Raw genomic sequence first — 16286 nt, 5'->3', positions numbered from 1 at the left:
ATTTTAACAGGGGTGTGAACACTTTTTATATCCAGTGTAAGAAGAAATTAGAAGAAATCAGTATTAGAATTAACAAAGAAAAAGTTTAAAAAGATACTCTTACACTCAAGACTGGATCTTTCCATCTTGCAGCTATGGCAACAAATGAGATCTGAGGAGTAAGAGTCAGAGTAGAGCATTATGGTTAGAGGGAGGAGCTTGAGAATTGGATCCAAAGTCTTGTATAAGTGGCCGAGTCGGATCCAAGGATCGGATTCTAGACCTATTTGTGAGGAAGAATGAAAAGGACAACATCAGATCCAATGTCTGACTTTTGGATTAGACGATGGAGAATCTGGATGTTGAAGTGTGTGAGCACGTGGCCATTCCACTGCAACATCAGCACATAATAAAGTGAGAGGTGTAAGGCATGCAATTTGTGGGCCTGGAAGACAACCATGGTTGTACTTTTCAGTGCACTGTACAACTATGGGTATGAAGTATATGTAACAGCATGCATGTGCTCTCCAGACCGGATGACTGCAGAAATGAAAGCAAATTTAAGGGTGGACCCCCTTTTTTACCAGTTTTGCACATGGGGTCGGAGTCTCAATTCAAAAGGGACAATCATCTACAGCCAACAGGATATAGGAACATAATAGAAAACACCCTACTCTCTGTGCCTTACTCTTTTCTTTAAAGAGTAACAATTCAGCCAATGGTCTCTTACTCCAGAGGGGAAAGAATGGGTCTATGAACTCTTAGAACCACAAAAGGTGGAAACATGCGCAGAATAACTTATTTTTCCACTTTATTTAGCGCTCTTGTCCTCACAGAGCAGGATTTTATCAGAATAAAATACAAACACTCAAGCTTAAGTACTCCTGAAAATATAACACTTCCCATCAATGAACCAATCATCTCAAATGGTTAACAGTGAATACTGTCTTTTCATTATATTACTATTAAATATACAAAAAAGATGTAATAAATATTAAAAAAAAGACATGTACATAAAAAATATTAAACTTGTAAAACCAACAAAAATAGCTGCTCCTATACAATAAGTTTGATCTGTCAGCAAAAAACTTTTACTAAAAATGTTTTATGTAACACTAGCAGCTTTTAATCTTAGCACTCGACCAATAAATATGTTCTCATTCAGACCTGGATACATAGTAGCATTGGTGCGTAGTTGCCACTGTAGTTCTTTGTATTCCAAAAAGTCATGTCAGTCCATCCCTCTGGCCAAGGTCAACGTAGTCAATGATAATAAATTTAAACGAATGCCCATCATATTCAGACGTATGGAGGTACAATGCTTTGTTAGGGTCCTTTTGTCCTTTTTGTGGATGTCATATATATATTGATAAATCCTTTTCCTAAAGCTATTTTTAGTTTTCCCAGTATAGAAACCTGGGCATTCTTGGCACACCGCTACATAAACTATATCTTTTGAACTACAATTATATCTCTTTTTTTATACCAAACCCATTGAGCTCAACTTCATTCCCTTCCATCAAGTATTTACATTGATGGCATTGTCCACATTTGATCATCTTACCAACCTGCCTATGTTGGTAGCACAAGAATATCAGGAAGTGGTGGGGGAAAAACCTTTAATAGTTTATAAAAAGGACTGATGTTTTAAGAACATGCTCAAAAGGGATGATGAAGTCCTGCTCTGTGACGACGAAAGCACTAAATAAAGTGGAAAAATAAGTGATTCTGCCTCATGTTTCCACCTTTTGTGGTTCTAAGTTTGCCTATGAACTCTTGTCAACTGGAAAGCCATGGGGACAGCAGACAATCTTGTGAACAGAGATCTAAAAAAGTTAAGAAAAAAAAAATTATGAAAAAGGGATGAGAATATGGTGCAAAGTAATAGTAAGAGCTCCTGTGGGGGAAGTGAAAGACGCATTAATTTTATATAGATGTAAATGTTGGAGAGGTGAATATATACTGCTGATTGAAGAAGTGTGATAACAGCTGATATCTAGTACCTGTGGTGGGGAAATCACTCCATTAAAACATCTGATATCTCAAAATAAGATGCAAAAATTATTCAAAATTTCTGGTTTACATTAAAATTTATTACACAGTTGAGACTGCAAGACTTCTCAGCAGAGGCTTACTCCACTATCTTTACCTGCTGTGGAAGTAGAAAAAGAAGGAAGCAGACTCTGTGCTCTGTTTCCTGGAAGGACTTACCCTGCAAGTATGCTAGTTTCTATTTGAGTAACATTATTTTTTTTCAGATGTCCACTTCCTTCATCACAAACTCTCATTAAAAACTTGGCAATAGTGACAGGCATCTTGTATTATGTCAGCATCCTACGTGCCACTAGAAAAAGTTGTTATAGAACATTACAATTAGGGTCTTCATTGTACACTGCTGGCTTTCACTGGAGGAATCATTATTAAAGGATCTCATACTGTATTTAAGCTAGTGGAAAACATAGCAGAGTGACATAAATGCTGACAGTTGCAAAGAAATGTTCAGAGTCCAGTTAATATTACCACTGCTTAGCTGCTTAGCCATGTTCAACTCTTGAGTAGTGAGATAGAGCATCCACAACAAAACATAATAAAACAGACATTTCACATCAGCACAGTGTATTTTCTCAGCTGTGTGAACAATTGCTAGGAAACTTAGTCACACTGGTCTAAGTGGTAAAAAGTGACGATATTATGTAATTTAAATATATCCAATTAATGTACCTCCTGGCTTCCACTAAAACATATACAAGACACCCACATCTACAAACACTCACATCATGTATTTTTAGCATCCTGCTATTCCATACTCTGTGAGAAGTTTACTCTGCAACTAGCTAGAAGATGAGATGCAGCTTTGCTGGCTGACAGTCTCATGTTGAGCATTTCCTATAAACAGAACGGCAGATTTTGTCAGTTTTTCAGAGTAAATGTCTACTGTTTTCATTCTTTTGGCAGTGCCATCTGACTAGACATGTTAATTACTACTAATGAATATTCAAGAGGAGCACAATACCTGTGGCCTCTTGATTCGTGTATATAAGTGAAGAGCGTCCACATATGGCAGTTGAAGGCTTTCCACAAGCTGGCGGTTTTGTACATTCGGTCGGTCAGCAGAAAATATGTTAATGGCGATAAGAAGCGCATATTCTGCATCATCTAACTGTAGCTGCCTCATTGTCCGAGAGAATTCAAAAATAGGATTTATAAACTCCACCTGTAATCCTGTTAAGAAAGAAAGTACAACTCAAATGTTACATCTCAAGAGGCATAACATACTCTTAACATCACCAGGCACTGTCTGCAGTACAGTCATACATAGTTAGCTTTATAGTTACACAAAGTATATTTATTTGAATTATTGTATACTTATGTATACTACATGTGTTTCACTGTGTACATTTTCATTCTACAATTATATCATTGCATATGTAATGTATGAAACCAGTTACACATGTTCTCCATCAATATATATTTTTTTCATTTTTTGTGCAATGTATGCATGCTTTTACTGTCTACCTAGACTGGGTTCTTGTTGAGTAGGGTCTGTAAAACAGCATACCAACCAACTTGGTTAAATAAATAAATAAATAAATAAATTTAAAAAAAAAAAAAAAAAAAAAAAAAAAAAAAAACCTTTCCAATTTTACTCCACCTGAGAATATTCTATATTAAATAAGCGAACGCTTATTCATCGACTTTGGTTCAGCAAACGCTGAAAATGCCGAACACTCAAAACAGCGATTTTTTTTTCCCCGGGACAAAAATCGCTGTTCCACAAAAAAAAACAAACAGTATTTAATGTGTGCCCCTTACTTAAATATACCAACTCCGAGATCGCAGTACAGTGGAGGAAATGGCAAACTCCCAAAACCGTCCCAGCGATTTCTTTCCCTGAGAAGAAATTCGCTGTTCTGGGTGTTCAGGATTTTCAGTGTTCACTGAACTAGGATCGATGAATCAGCGTTCACTTTTTTAAGCGTTCGCTCACTCAATATAGACCCTATAGCTGATCACCAGGTTAATGAGTACTGTAGAGAAAACATCCTCTACCAGCCACTTCTCGATCGAACAAAATGAAAAATGGACACAGAAGATTTGAAACCTGTCACCTGTTAAAGAAGCCTATATAAATATGTTTAGATATAGAATGCACTGTAACGTGTACTACCCTAGTTTAGGATGTCCTTGGAGCAGTTATTTAGTTATAACCAAAGAAAGAAAAGGAAGAATCCTATTTTTTCTGTTACAGTTCTAATTGCTCCCAAGATTATTTATTTATTTATTTTTGCTTTTGCAGGTAAGACATCAGATTTTGAAAGACATTTCTTGGCCATGAATGAAATGGTCTGCAGACCGATTGCCAAGTACTTACCTATAAATCTACAAAAAGGGAAGTCAAAGTGGATGAACAGTGTGCACTATATTAACAGTCTATGGCTTGGAAAAAAAAACAGAAATAAAAAAACACACTACATGTACACACACTGAATGTGTGTGCACACATACCTAAGCGCACACACATGTACATAAGCCACCTGCATCAGTGCATTTTTTAAGTGTGTGTGTGTATATATATATATATATATATATATATATATATATATATATATATATACACACACACACTTTTCGGCCACCAAACCAGGACCGAAACACTAAAGGTAGAGGAGTGTCCATATTCACCAAGGATATTCACACCACCAGGCTAGTTGCCCAACACAGTGCGTCTGAAATTCTCCAGGTGCAACTAACACTAGGGTAAGACTGCAATCCAAATTGTAGCTTGCTACAGATCCCCCACCATGCCTCAAGATTCTCACTACACCTTTCTAAACATACTGGAAAATATTAAGATACAACCAAACACCCTAATACTGGGTGATTTCAACTACTCTGCCATTAAATGGGAAAACTACTCATGTACCAACACCTTTGCCCAACGGTTCTTGGAATTTATAAATTCCAATGCCCTGGATCAACTAATCCATAGTCCCACCAGGGGTTCCAATATCCTAGACCTGGTTATTACCAACATGGGAAATCGATGCTCCACACCTATGGTCACCCCCTTGTTGCTCGGGTCGGACCATAAGATAATCACCCTTGACATCCACATCCCTCCCCCATCCATCAGTAAGGAAACCTCCATAAAAAAACTTCTCCAAAGCCAACTTTATGCTACTCAAGTCAGAAGTGACAAATTTCATGACACCCATGCAGAAGGAAACTAAAAGTTCAACTGCTGAATCCTGCACTAAGGCACTATACAAACACATCCACTCGTGCAAGAATTGTGCCATCCCAAATAGCAACAAGACGCTCTCTTCCAAAAACAAAGCCAATCAGGTGGTCCCCTACCATAAACAAACTTTACAACAAAAGGAAGAAACTGTTGCAGAAAAGAGGAAAATCCCAGATTGCAAAAAACTCCCTTACCAGCCTCAGTAAGAAGCTGAGATCCCTCATAAAATCCTCTAAAGCTAGTTATGAAAATAAAATTGACAAAGATTCCAAAGACACCCACAAGGCATTCTATAGCTATGTCAAGAATCTAAATGGCAATGCTCAGATCTGCTCTGAGCGACAACAAAATGGCATTAAATATACTGATCCCAAGGATATTGCCAATATCCTGGCAGAGCGATTCAGTGCCAACTTCTCCCCCCTAAAGGGCCCATCTCAATACTGAAAGATTGCCAAATTCCAGTAATAACGACCACAGAGGTAAAAACCGCACTGTCCAAAGCTAAGAATACAGCATCCATGGGACCAGACGACATCCCGGGCTATGTACTACATGAACTACAAAATGAACTGGCACCTCACCTAAGTGTCATGTTTAATCATAGCCTTACTTCAGGCTTCGTGCCCACTGAGTGGCGCACAGCTATAGTTGTCCCACTCCACAGGGGGGATCCACCTTGGATCCTGGGAACTACTGCCCCATCAGTCTGACGAGCCTGATCTGCAAAGCCATGGAACTTATAAACAAAGACATTGGCAACCTTCAAACACTGGACCCCACCCAGTTTGGGGTCGTGAAGGGCAGATCTTGTCTCCTGAACCTGACTGACTTCTTCGAATCAGACTCTAGAGCTGTGGACAAGAGTAAGTACGTCCACACAGCCTATCTGGACCTCACCAAGCTCTTTGACACCATCCCCACTCTGGAATCATAGATAAACTTACAAAGCTGGGCATTAATCGCTACATCACTCAATGGGTTGCCAACTGGCTTACTGACAGAATACCACACTGTAGCTGACTCCAAATCCAGCTCTAGACAAGTGGAGTACCTCAGAGTTCAGTCCTGGCACCGCTCTTGTTTGGCATTTCTTCTCTGAAGTACAGGCCAACACCAAAGGACTCTGGCTAACAAAGTCCCCACATGATGTGGATATTCTACAAAAGGCCCTTACAGAAACAGATGCTTGGTGCCAGAGCCATGGGCTCAAGCTCAATGCCAAGTAATGTATAGTTAACCCCTTTGGGAAAAATCATGTACCCGTGAATTACCACATAGGTGGCAGTACACTAAACACCAAAAATGTGATAAGAGACTTAGGGACACAGGTGTACAGTGGTCTCACCTTCGATAACCACATTGCCACAACGGTCAGGAACTCCTTCTACGTGGCACACCTCATCACCAAGGGCTTTTCATCCAGAAAAAAGAAGGTCAATGTCCCACTGTATTCATCCCTCATTAGACCCATTATAGAATACAATGCCCCATTTGGTATGCACCTCTCAAAACATCTACAACAACTGGAAAGGCCACAGAAATACCTCACTAAAAGAATCACACCCCTAAAGCAGATGCCCTGTGCTGACTGTCTAAAAAAAAACTCCAGCTATACTCTATCGCATATCGTCTACTCAGAGGCGATCTCTGCTTAATATACAAGGCCATGTCAAACCCAGAGCTGTTGGACATGCTACACTTAAAGAAATCCCAATTCCTCAGAGCAACCCGCTCCAGGGATCTAAACCTTGTCATCACAATGAACAAAACATGCTGGAGGGATAGGTTCCTGACCCAGAGACTCCCCAGACTCTGGAATAGACTGCCAATACATGTCAAGCAGAGTGCCCTTTTGGCCCTCTTCAAAAGGAACCTTGACGACTGGATGGGAGATAGGAAATTCACCCCAGGGATCACTTCAGTCACTCTGCTAGACAAAGAACAAGGGAAGTAAATATAGTGGGAAGAAATAGCCAGAGAATTCTTATGGCTAGGCTTGTATAGGCCCTAGGGCCGATAGCCTAGTACCAACCTATGAATACACACACACACACACATATGCACGTACGCACATCACACAGACACATAAGATGTCAGAGTTCATTTTACTGAATGCACTTTTTCTTGACAGGGTAAGTAGATCAGTGTTAGGGGTGGGAGTGTATGTGCTGGTCAGGGTAGAGTAACAGCTAGGTAAGGCGACATAGTTTTAGTGTTGTGTGTGTGTGTAGTGTGCCCAAGTGCAATCTACAATGAAACTGTTAGGGAAAGTTTTTTCTTTGATTTTAAGATGCAGGGGTGGGGTTAGGGGAGAAGCAATATGGTTAGCATTTGCACACATGACTAAGGATGGGTGAGGTGGGGGGACTTCCTCATGTCATTTAACCCTGCCTCTACAGTTTACCTTCTAAAAAACCCTTTCCCTAACAGTACCACCATTCAGACCAATTACGTCTGACATTTTTGGGGGGCTTTATTTAAACTTATTGCAAAAGGAGACAGATAGTCTATATATTGTAATGTGTTTAATGTGGGCGGTTTGTTTTTTGTCTGTATTATGTGCTACAGATTTTTAGTTGACTGCATTCATTCTTGTTTCTATTTTTTGTCAGTATTTTGTAGTTTTGTATTTTGTCACACTGGGATTTGTAACTATTCCTCTATTAATACATGTGTGTCTGTGTGTGTGTGAGTGTGTGTATGTATTTATATTCATCCATGGAGATATTTAATTCTACCTTTGATGAACATCTGTTTATACTATGCAGACGGTTGACAAGTGTTCAATCACACAATTCTCAGGGTTGGGAAATATGTTCCTTCCCCAAAACTGTGCAGTCTTGGAGTCAATATATATTATTGGCAGGGGGAGGGATGAGTAGGGTGCTTGCTAACCTGCAAAATACAGTGTTTCAGTTTGTTTTTGATGCTTAAAATTTTGCATGCACCAAGGTTACTGCTAGGTGCATGCATAGTAACGTTAATTTTGTCTACATTTGTGTGTGTAGAAGTTAATCAGTGCACTCATATTTGTGTGTGTGTGTGTGTGTGTGTGTGTGTGTATGTATATATATATATATATATATATATATATATATATATATATATATATATACACACACACACACACACACACACACATACATATGTATATATGTGTGTGTGTGAGTGTGTATAACCAGCACCCATCGGGAGTGGTAGATGCCAGATAACTGTAGTTTCTGGATGCTTGAGAGTTACTATTAAAAACAGGCCTAATACTGCACTTTAGTATTTGTTCGGTTTGACTTGTTCTTAGGTTAGGGAGGAAGGGAATTTATTCCTATCTTCTTTTTTAAAACTCAAACTCTAAAACTGTAAGGTATGTTTTTGCGGGGGGGTCAGAAAGTGCAAGACATGAAAATTGTACGCGCACACACACACACACACACACACACAATTACTAGACCCAAATTTTGAACAGCACAGCCTTGACACTCAGTTTCATTCCTACTTTGGTGAATCACAAAACCATCACAGCACTGGAAATAGCTCTGTGGGGGAGGGGGATCAAGTAACTTTTTCATGTAGCATTTAGTAGTCAACTAATTTTGCTTCAACAGACACTGCTTGTCCATTTGCTGTGCATTGATACTATATATAGATAAACGCACACACATATATAGATACATAAATACAAAACACTCACATATATGTATATATGCATGTCTGCCGAATCAATAAACTAGTACTAAAAAGCTTCCAGGGTTTCAAATGCTACCTGAGGTATTATTATTACCTTTCCCCTTGGACCTCACTGTTACTGGCCCAACCCCGAGTACCCTATGTCCACATAGGGTCCATCAGCTACTCTGCAACTGCTGGGGACAATCGTGGATCCAGAGGGTTTCCTGAGGGCTTGGCTCATCTGTACTTCTGGCCGTTTTTTTTTTTTTTTTTTAAATGAGCTACCCACTTTCATTTTCCCACTAACCACACTTGTTTTCATGTCAGATTGCAACTCCCCTCTTTGGACCATGCCCTCCTTAAGGGGCATAGCAACAAGTATCCTCCCACCTGGGATAGAATGCTAATCCCTTCCCTGCTGCTGAGTCAGTCTCCCAAGCCTCTAAACGAACCCAGGTTGACTGGGCCAAAGTCACATCTCTATCCCTCTACACCACCGGAGTGGCCATATTACTAACACCTTTATAACAGACAAATTGGAACTGTCATATCCCAATACCCATTAAATATGTATTTTTAGGTGATGTCACAGAAATGTAGTGAACTGAAGAGTATCTTAGTATTTGACAAGACGACTGAGAACAATACCTTACACAATTAAACAACAACAAAAAAAACTTTTAGCCTGTCAGGTACAGATTGACAGGGAACTTAATTATCTTTTGCTGCTTTGTTACCTATAAAGTGACACTTGCTCAATATGACGTAAGAAAATTAGCTACCGCAGAAACATGCTAAGTAGTCAGTTGATCTACAAAAGAAAAGTACAGTTGTATAAAATATTACCAAAACAGTAGGTGCTGTTCTCTTCTCTTCACTGTTGCAGTATCCTTGCAGGATCTCCTGCCAAGGATAGCCCAACACATCTGTCCAGTATATCCCTCATTGGTGAGATCTGATCATAAACTAATCTCACTGGAAATCCACATCCCGCCCCCACCCCAAACAAAAAGACCATAGTGAAGAACTTCTCTAAAGCAAACTTCACACTACTCAAGACTGGTGTAGTATCCTTCAAGGCCCCTGAGCCAGAGGAAACCACAACCCAAGCTGCGGAAGCCCTTACAAATGCCTTCTATGAACACCTCCAGGACTGCATGGATCAGGCAATCCCAAATAAAACCAAGACTCTTTCCACAAAGGGTAAACGTCCAGTCTGGTGGACCCCAGCCATTAACAAACTTTACAATAAGAGGAGAAAGCTATTACATGATAGAACAAAATCCATAAAGGGAAGTCACCCCTGATCATTATTAGTAAAAAAATACGAGCACTCATAAAATCAACTAAGGCCAATTTTGAGAGAAAAATTGCCATGGATTCAAAGGACAATCATAAGGCCTTTTTCAGCTATGTTAGGAACCTGGGTGGAAACTCCCAGATATGCTCAGAATTAGTCCAAAATGATACAAAAATCACTGAACCCACAGACATCGCCAACATACTGGCAGACAGGTTCAGTGCAAACTTCACCCCCCCCTAAAGGAGAGATAACTATCCCAGCCGAGTGTAGCCTCCCGGACATCTCAAATGCGCAGGTGAAAGCTGCTCTCTAAAGCTAAAACACAGCATCAATGGGACCGGATGGTGTCCCCGGCTGTGTGCTACACGTGCTAAATGAGGTATCTGAGGCGGATATAAGGCAGCTGCTTAATCTCAGCCTTACTACAGGATACGTGCCCAAGGAGTGGCGTCACGGCAACTGTGGTCCCACTCCACAAAGCGGCGCCTCACGGACCCTGGTAATTACCGCCCATAAGCTTAACAAGTCTAGTCTGCAAAGCTATGGAGAGGATCATAATGGAGCTCATAAACAAAGATATAGGGGACTTGCAGACATTGGACCCGACCCAGTTTGGCTTTGTCGAGGGAAGATCATGCCTTTTGAACTTGGTCGACTTCTTCGAAACAGTCACCAAGGCCATTGATGAGGGAAAGGCAGTCCATACAGCCTACCTTGACCTTGCAAAGGCTTTCGACACAATACCCCACTCGGGTATTGTAGAAAAACTTACCAGCTTAAATGTAAACCCATATGTCACAAGATGGGTTGCAAACTGGCTTAAGGACAGAACCCACAGGGTTAGAGTTGCTGGCGCTGTGTCAGACTCCAAGCCGGTTACAAGTGGTGTCCCACAGGGCTCGGTCCTTGGCCCCCTATTGTTTGGCATCTACTTCTCAGAAGTACAGGCCAGCATGGGAGGACTTCGGCTGACAAAGTTTGCAGACGACTGCAAACTGGGCGCCATAGTGGAAAGTGCATCGGACACGGATATCCTTCAGAAGGGACTCACGGAAACATAGCTGGTGCCAGAGCCATGGCCTGAAGTTAAACGCCAAAAAATGTATAGTCATACCCTTCGGGAAAAACAAGGTAACCCCAAGCTACCATATAGGTGGCAATCCACTAAGCACAGAAGAGGTTATCAGGGACCTGGGGACCCAGGTTGACAGTGGCCTTTCTTTTGACACTCACATTGCTAAAGTGGTTAGAAAGACCTTCTACATTGCCCACCTGATCATGAAGGGATTCACATCCAGATCTAGTGAGGTCATTGTTCCCCTGTACTCTTCACTTATCAGACCAATGATCGAGTACAATGCCCCATTCGGGATGTATCTCACCAGACATCTGCAGCAATTGGAGAGACCCCAAAAGGTCCTCACCAAAAGGATAAAGGGACTCCAAAATCTGTCATATGCTGCCAGATTGAAGAAACTCCAGCTCTATTCAGTCGCATACCGTCTGCTCAGAGGTGACATGTGCCTGACATAAAAGGCCATGTCCAACCCGGAATTAATGGACATGCTCCACCTCAAAAAATCCAAATCCACCAAAACCACTAGAGCAAGCGACTTAAACCTTAGCACGGATATAAATAGGACGTGCTGGAGGGATAGATTTATCACTCAGAGACTCCCTATGCTGTGGAATAAAATCCCGGTCCATGTGAGGCAGAGCACCTCGCTGACTATGTTCAAGAGAAATCTAGACCTGTGGATGGGAGATCGTAGGTTTACCCCGGGAATCATCTCTGTGTCACTGCTGGACAGAGGCACAACAAACTAATGGGCACAGTATTTTTTCATATAAGGGGTGGCGTAAGCCACAAAAATTTGGGCTAGGCTTATAAATGCCTTAGGGCAGATAGCCTAGTATAAACCTATGAACCTATGAACCTATGAACAAAGCCTTTATATCTTGTATGCACCGTACATATCCTACAGTACATCCTAATCAAGAAGCGGATGTGTGACATACGACACAATTACTGAGAACTGAATTACCTCAGTAAAGAATAGTCTCCAGTGGACAAACGAGGCCATGCACATCCGGGGGAGAAAATGCAGATGGAAAATGGGGACCCTTGGCCAGGAGAGTAAGCAAATCAAAGCCCACAAGAAAAAGGCTGATGGAGGGAGGGACCGAATACTGCAACAGTGAAGAGAAGGGCATCTGTTATGGTAAGGTTTTATACATTTATGTCATTCTATATCACTTTTTGCGGTATTCTGCACCTTATAGAGTGCAAAAGCTCAAGAAAAGGAGTGGGAGGTGGAAGGCTGGGAAGAGTCCTCAACAAACCTATGCAAGATGGCCCTAGCAAAACCTGCTCTTGAACTACCAACAATATCCAGTTTATAATGCTTAGTAAAAGTATGCACTGAAGACCATGTGGCAGCTTCAAGGATGGAATTGGTGTCCAAACCCTTGAAGAAAGCACCAGAAGAGTAAGAGTTCTTAGGATGTTTATAACTTATGTTTTGTCCTTCTCTAAACATTGTAAAACTTTTCTGTGGAGCTTTTCTCCCTGGGACTCCGCTGCAAATGGGCTTATCACCCAGTCGGACTATCCTAGCAAACAAATATTAAATAAATAAACAAGTAGAAGGCAACAGCCTTGTGGAATGAGCTCTAACTATAGTAGACAGACACTTGCCAGGAAAGGAATAAAGAAAGGAAATGGACTTAGACATCCAGGAGGAGATGATGCCTTACTTAGAAACAGCCAAACCCAATGTTCTGGGATGAAAAGAAACAAAAAGCTGGTCAGACTTATGAATGTTCTTAGTATTATCTAAATACCTGGGCTGCCTGTGCAAACCCAAGGTATGCAAGATCTTCTCACTAACAGATTGTGGAGGAGAAGAAAAAAAGGAAGGTAATTGTACTGCTTAATTTAAGGACAGCTTATTTAACAACCTTGGGCATAAAAGAAAGATTAGTACAAAGAGACACCCTGTCTCTGTGAAAAAACAAAAAAGGAGGAATAGCCATAAGGGCCTGAAGGTCAGAAATCCTTCGAGCAGAAGTAAGAGCAAGCAATAAGACCATTTTCTAAGTACAGTGTTGCAGAGAAACTGCAGGCTCAAAAGGAGCCCAAGTCATATTTTACAAAACAAATTTAAGGTCCTAAGGAAGGGAAATAGGCTTCCTTGGAGGCCTAAAATGTAGGATGCCTTTAAGAAACTGTTTGACCTCAAAACAAGAAGCCAGAGGAGGATTCAGGGGCAGATGGGCAGAAACAGCTGACAAATGGGCCTTGCTAGAAGAACAGGCCAAGTCAGACTGGAGCAATTCATACAAATAGGAAAGAACCAGAGGGACCCTCACTGGTAAAGGATCATGGCTATGAGCATGACACCAGACAGAAAATATTTTCCATTTGGACATATAAGATTTTCTGGTTGCGGGTTTTCTTGCCTGATGTAAAACCCTGAGCTCGTCTTGAGAAAAGAGGTGCCTGAACAGTTCTTGAGAAGCAACCAGAGAATGAAAGGCCAGGCCTAGGTTGAGGGTAGGTTGCTAAGTCCACCACTGAAATTTCCCCTTGAGACAAGAAAGGAGAGGCAATATGAAATCCAGAGGGTGGCAATGCTGAAGCCAAACTGACTTGAAATACGACTTAAGCTTCCATGTATGTAGTCTGGCAAGGAGTATTGGAATAGAAGAGGCCATGAATCCTGGGGTCTGAAGACATTCTCTGGCTGGAATGGCAGGCAGAGGAAGAAAAGACAAAGCTGTCAAGGACAAAACCTTTGGAGGTGGAAGAAAAGCCAACATTGGCATTGTCTAAATCGTGCAGCCCAGGTACACATGATCCTGAGAGGAGTCAGGACAGACTTCTGGAAGTTGATAGCAAACCCTGGACTTTGAAGGAGAGATATGGCGAACTCTAGAGCCTGTAATAGGCAACTTGGAGAAGGTATCTGAATCAACAGATCATCTAAAATAAGGAAAAATCTGAATTCCTAGGAGACTGCAAAAGGCAATTACAGGAGCCAGGCAAGTAGTAGAGAAGCATAAAAACTTCCTGAAAAGAGGGTGACTAGCAACATGAAGGTAAGCATCCTTCAGATCAAAAGACATCAGAAAAGCCTGGGGAAGCAGGGTTTGAAGAGAAAGCATTCAAAAGGAAGCAACCTTGAGAAAAGTGTTGAGCAAGGAAAGATATAGACTAGGCCTTGACGTGCCCTCCTTTCGAGGAACCATGAACACTCTGGAGCAAAATCCCTTTCCGACTTGTGAGAAAGGGACAGGGTGAATACTCGGAGGCTCTAAATAAAAATCTGCCTAAGCAGCAGACCTCCAAAGCAGACACCCAAGCAGTGACGTCCCGCTCACCAGGCTGAACAAGGAGAAGGTCATGGTGAGCTGCCTGTCGGGCTCTAGGATCCGCCACATAACACAAACACTCAGGTCATTCCAAGGCAAGTACAAATATGACTCAGTCATTGTCCATGCTGGTGTGAATGACCTGAGACGTACCTCCCTGGACTGCATGAAAAGAGACATAGAGGAGATCTCTGAGCATGTAGCCCAGGCCGGTATGACCCTGACCTTGAGTAGCATCTTACCCTCACCAAGAATGATGCCACAATATGAAGACAAGATGATCAATTTCAACAATTGGCTTAAGTATTGGTGTCATTCAAAGGGGATCCAATGCCTGTCTGCCTGGGATGACATGCTCGACAAGCCACGATGCTTCGCTAGGGACGGCTTGCACCTGTCACCCCTGGGCTTTCGGATATTGGCAAAGGCTCTTGCCACCCCCATAGTGCCTTTTTTAGGCAAGGCTCAAAAGACAAACCCACCTCCATAGGTATCACAAGGGATAAGAAACTAAGAGTAATGCTACTTAATGCCAGAAGTCTAAACCTCAAGATGCACTTTCGAAACTCTCCTTAGCATGGAGAACATCGATATCTGTGCAGTAACAGAAACCTGGTTCAAGGCTCCCGAGAGCACCCCAGCATTACCAGGTTATACCTCATACCATGTTTTTTGGCCCCAAAACATGGACTGAACCACAAAAGGAGGGGGAGTATCAATATTCGTCAAAGATACCCACACCTCCAGGTTGGTGGCACAGCACGAAGCATCAGAGACTATCCATGTGCAACTAACAGTGGGTAAAACTGCCTTCCAGTTTATAGCCTGCTACAAACCACCCTCCCAAACCCAGGAACCCCACTCGGCCTTCCTGAGAACACTGGAAAATATGAAGGTCTCTCCAAACACCATTATATTGGGTGACTTCAACTACCCTAACATAGACTGGGAGCATTACTCTAGCTCCAACACCCTAGCCCGAAGGTTTCTAGAATTTATAAACTCAAATGCTATGGAACAACTCGTTGCCACTCCCACAAGAGAGGAAAACATACTGGACCTGATCATCACCAACATGGGGACTCTATGCTCCAGACCAGAAGTGTATCCCTCACTGGTAAGATCAGACCATAAACTAATCTCACTAGATATTCACATCCTGACCCCAGCCCCTGCCCAGAAAACCACAGTGAAAAACTTCTCTAAAGCAAATTTCACACTCCTCAAAACCAAGATGGAATCCTTCAAAGCCCCCGGGCCTGTGGAAAATACGGCCCAGACTGCAGAATCCTTTATAAACGCATTCTATGAACACCTTCAGGAATGCATGGATCATGCAATCCCAAATAAAACCAAGACCCAGTCCTCCAAAGTTAGGCGTCCTGTCTGGTGGACCCCAGCCATAAACAAACTATACAACAGAAGGAGGAAGCAACTACATGACAGAGCAAAATCCCAAAAAGGGAAGGCATCTCTGATCAGTATTAACAAAAAACTACGGGCACTCATAAAATTGTCTAAGGCCAGCTTCGAGAGAAAAAATGCACACGACACTAAGGATAATCACAAGGCTTTCTTTAGTTATGTTAGGAACCTGGGTGGGAATTCCCAGATATGCTCAGAATTAGTCCAAAATGACAAAAAATACACCAAACCCACAGACATTGCCAACATCCTAGATGACAGGTTCAGCGCAAACTTCTCCCCCCCTTCCCCACC

General features: G+C 41.8%; 1 protein-coding gene across 3 annotated transcripts in view; it reads right to left on the bottom strand.

The window, feature by feature from the left end:
- The window catches only part of NR1H2 (nuclear receptor subfamily 1 group H member 2), a 1405479-nt gene that overhangs the window by 154806 nt on the left and 1234387 nt on the right, over window positions 1-16286 (bottom strand). For all 3 annotated transcript variants that reach the window (XM_044059298.1, XM_044059300.1, XM_044059299.1), the window contains exon 8: window positions 2993-3201. In XM_044059298.1, coding sequence (XP_043915233.1) covers window positions 2993-3201 — 209 coding nt within the window. The remainder of the gene's footprint in view (window positions 1-2992; window positions 3202-16286) is intronic.

Source organism: Protopterus annectens, chromosome 17.part0, assembly GCF_019279795.1.
Source record: "Protopterus annectens isolate FY-2018-M chromosome 17.part0, PAN1.0, whole genome shotgun sequence".
NCBI classification, from domain to species: Eukaryota; Metazoa; Chordata; order Ceratodontiformes; family Protopteridae; genus Protopterus; species Protopterus annectens.
This window is presented reverse-complemented; position numbering and strand designations above follow the sequence as displayed.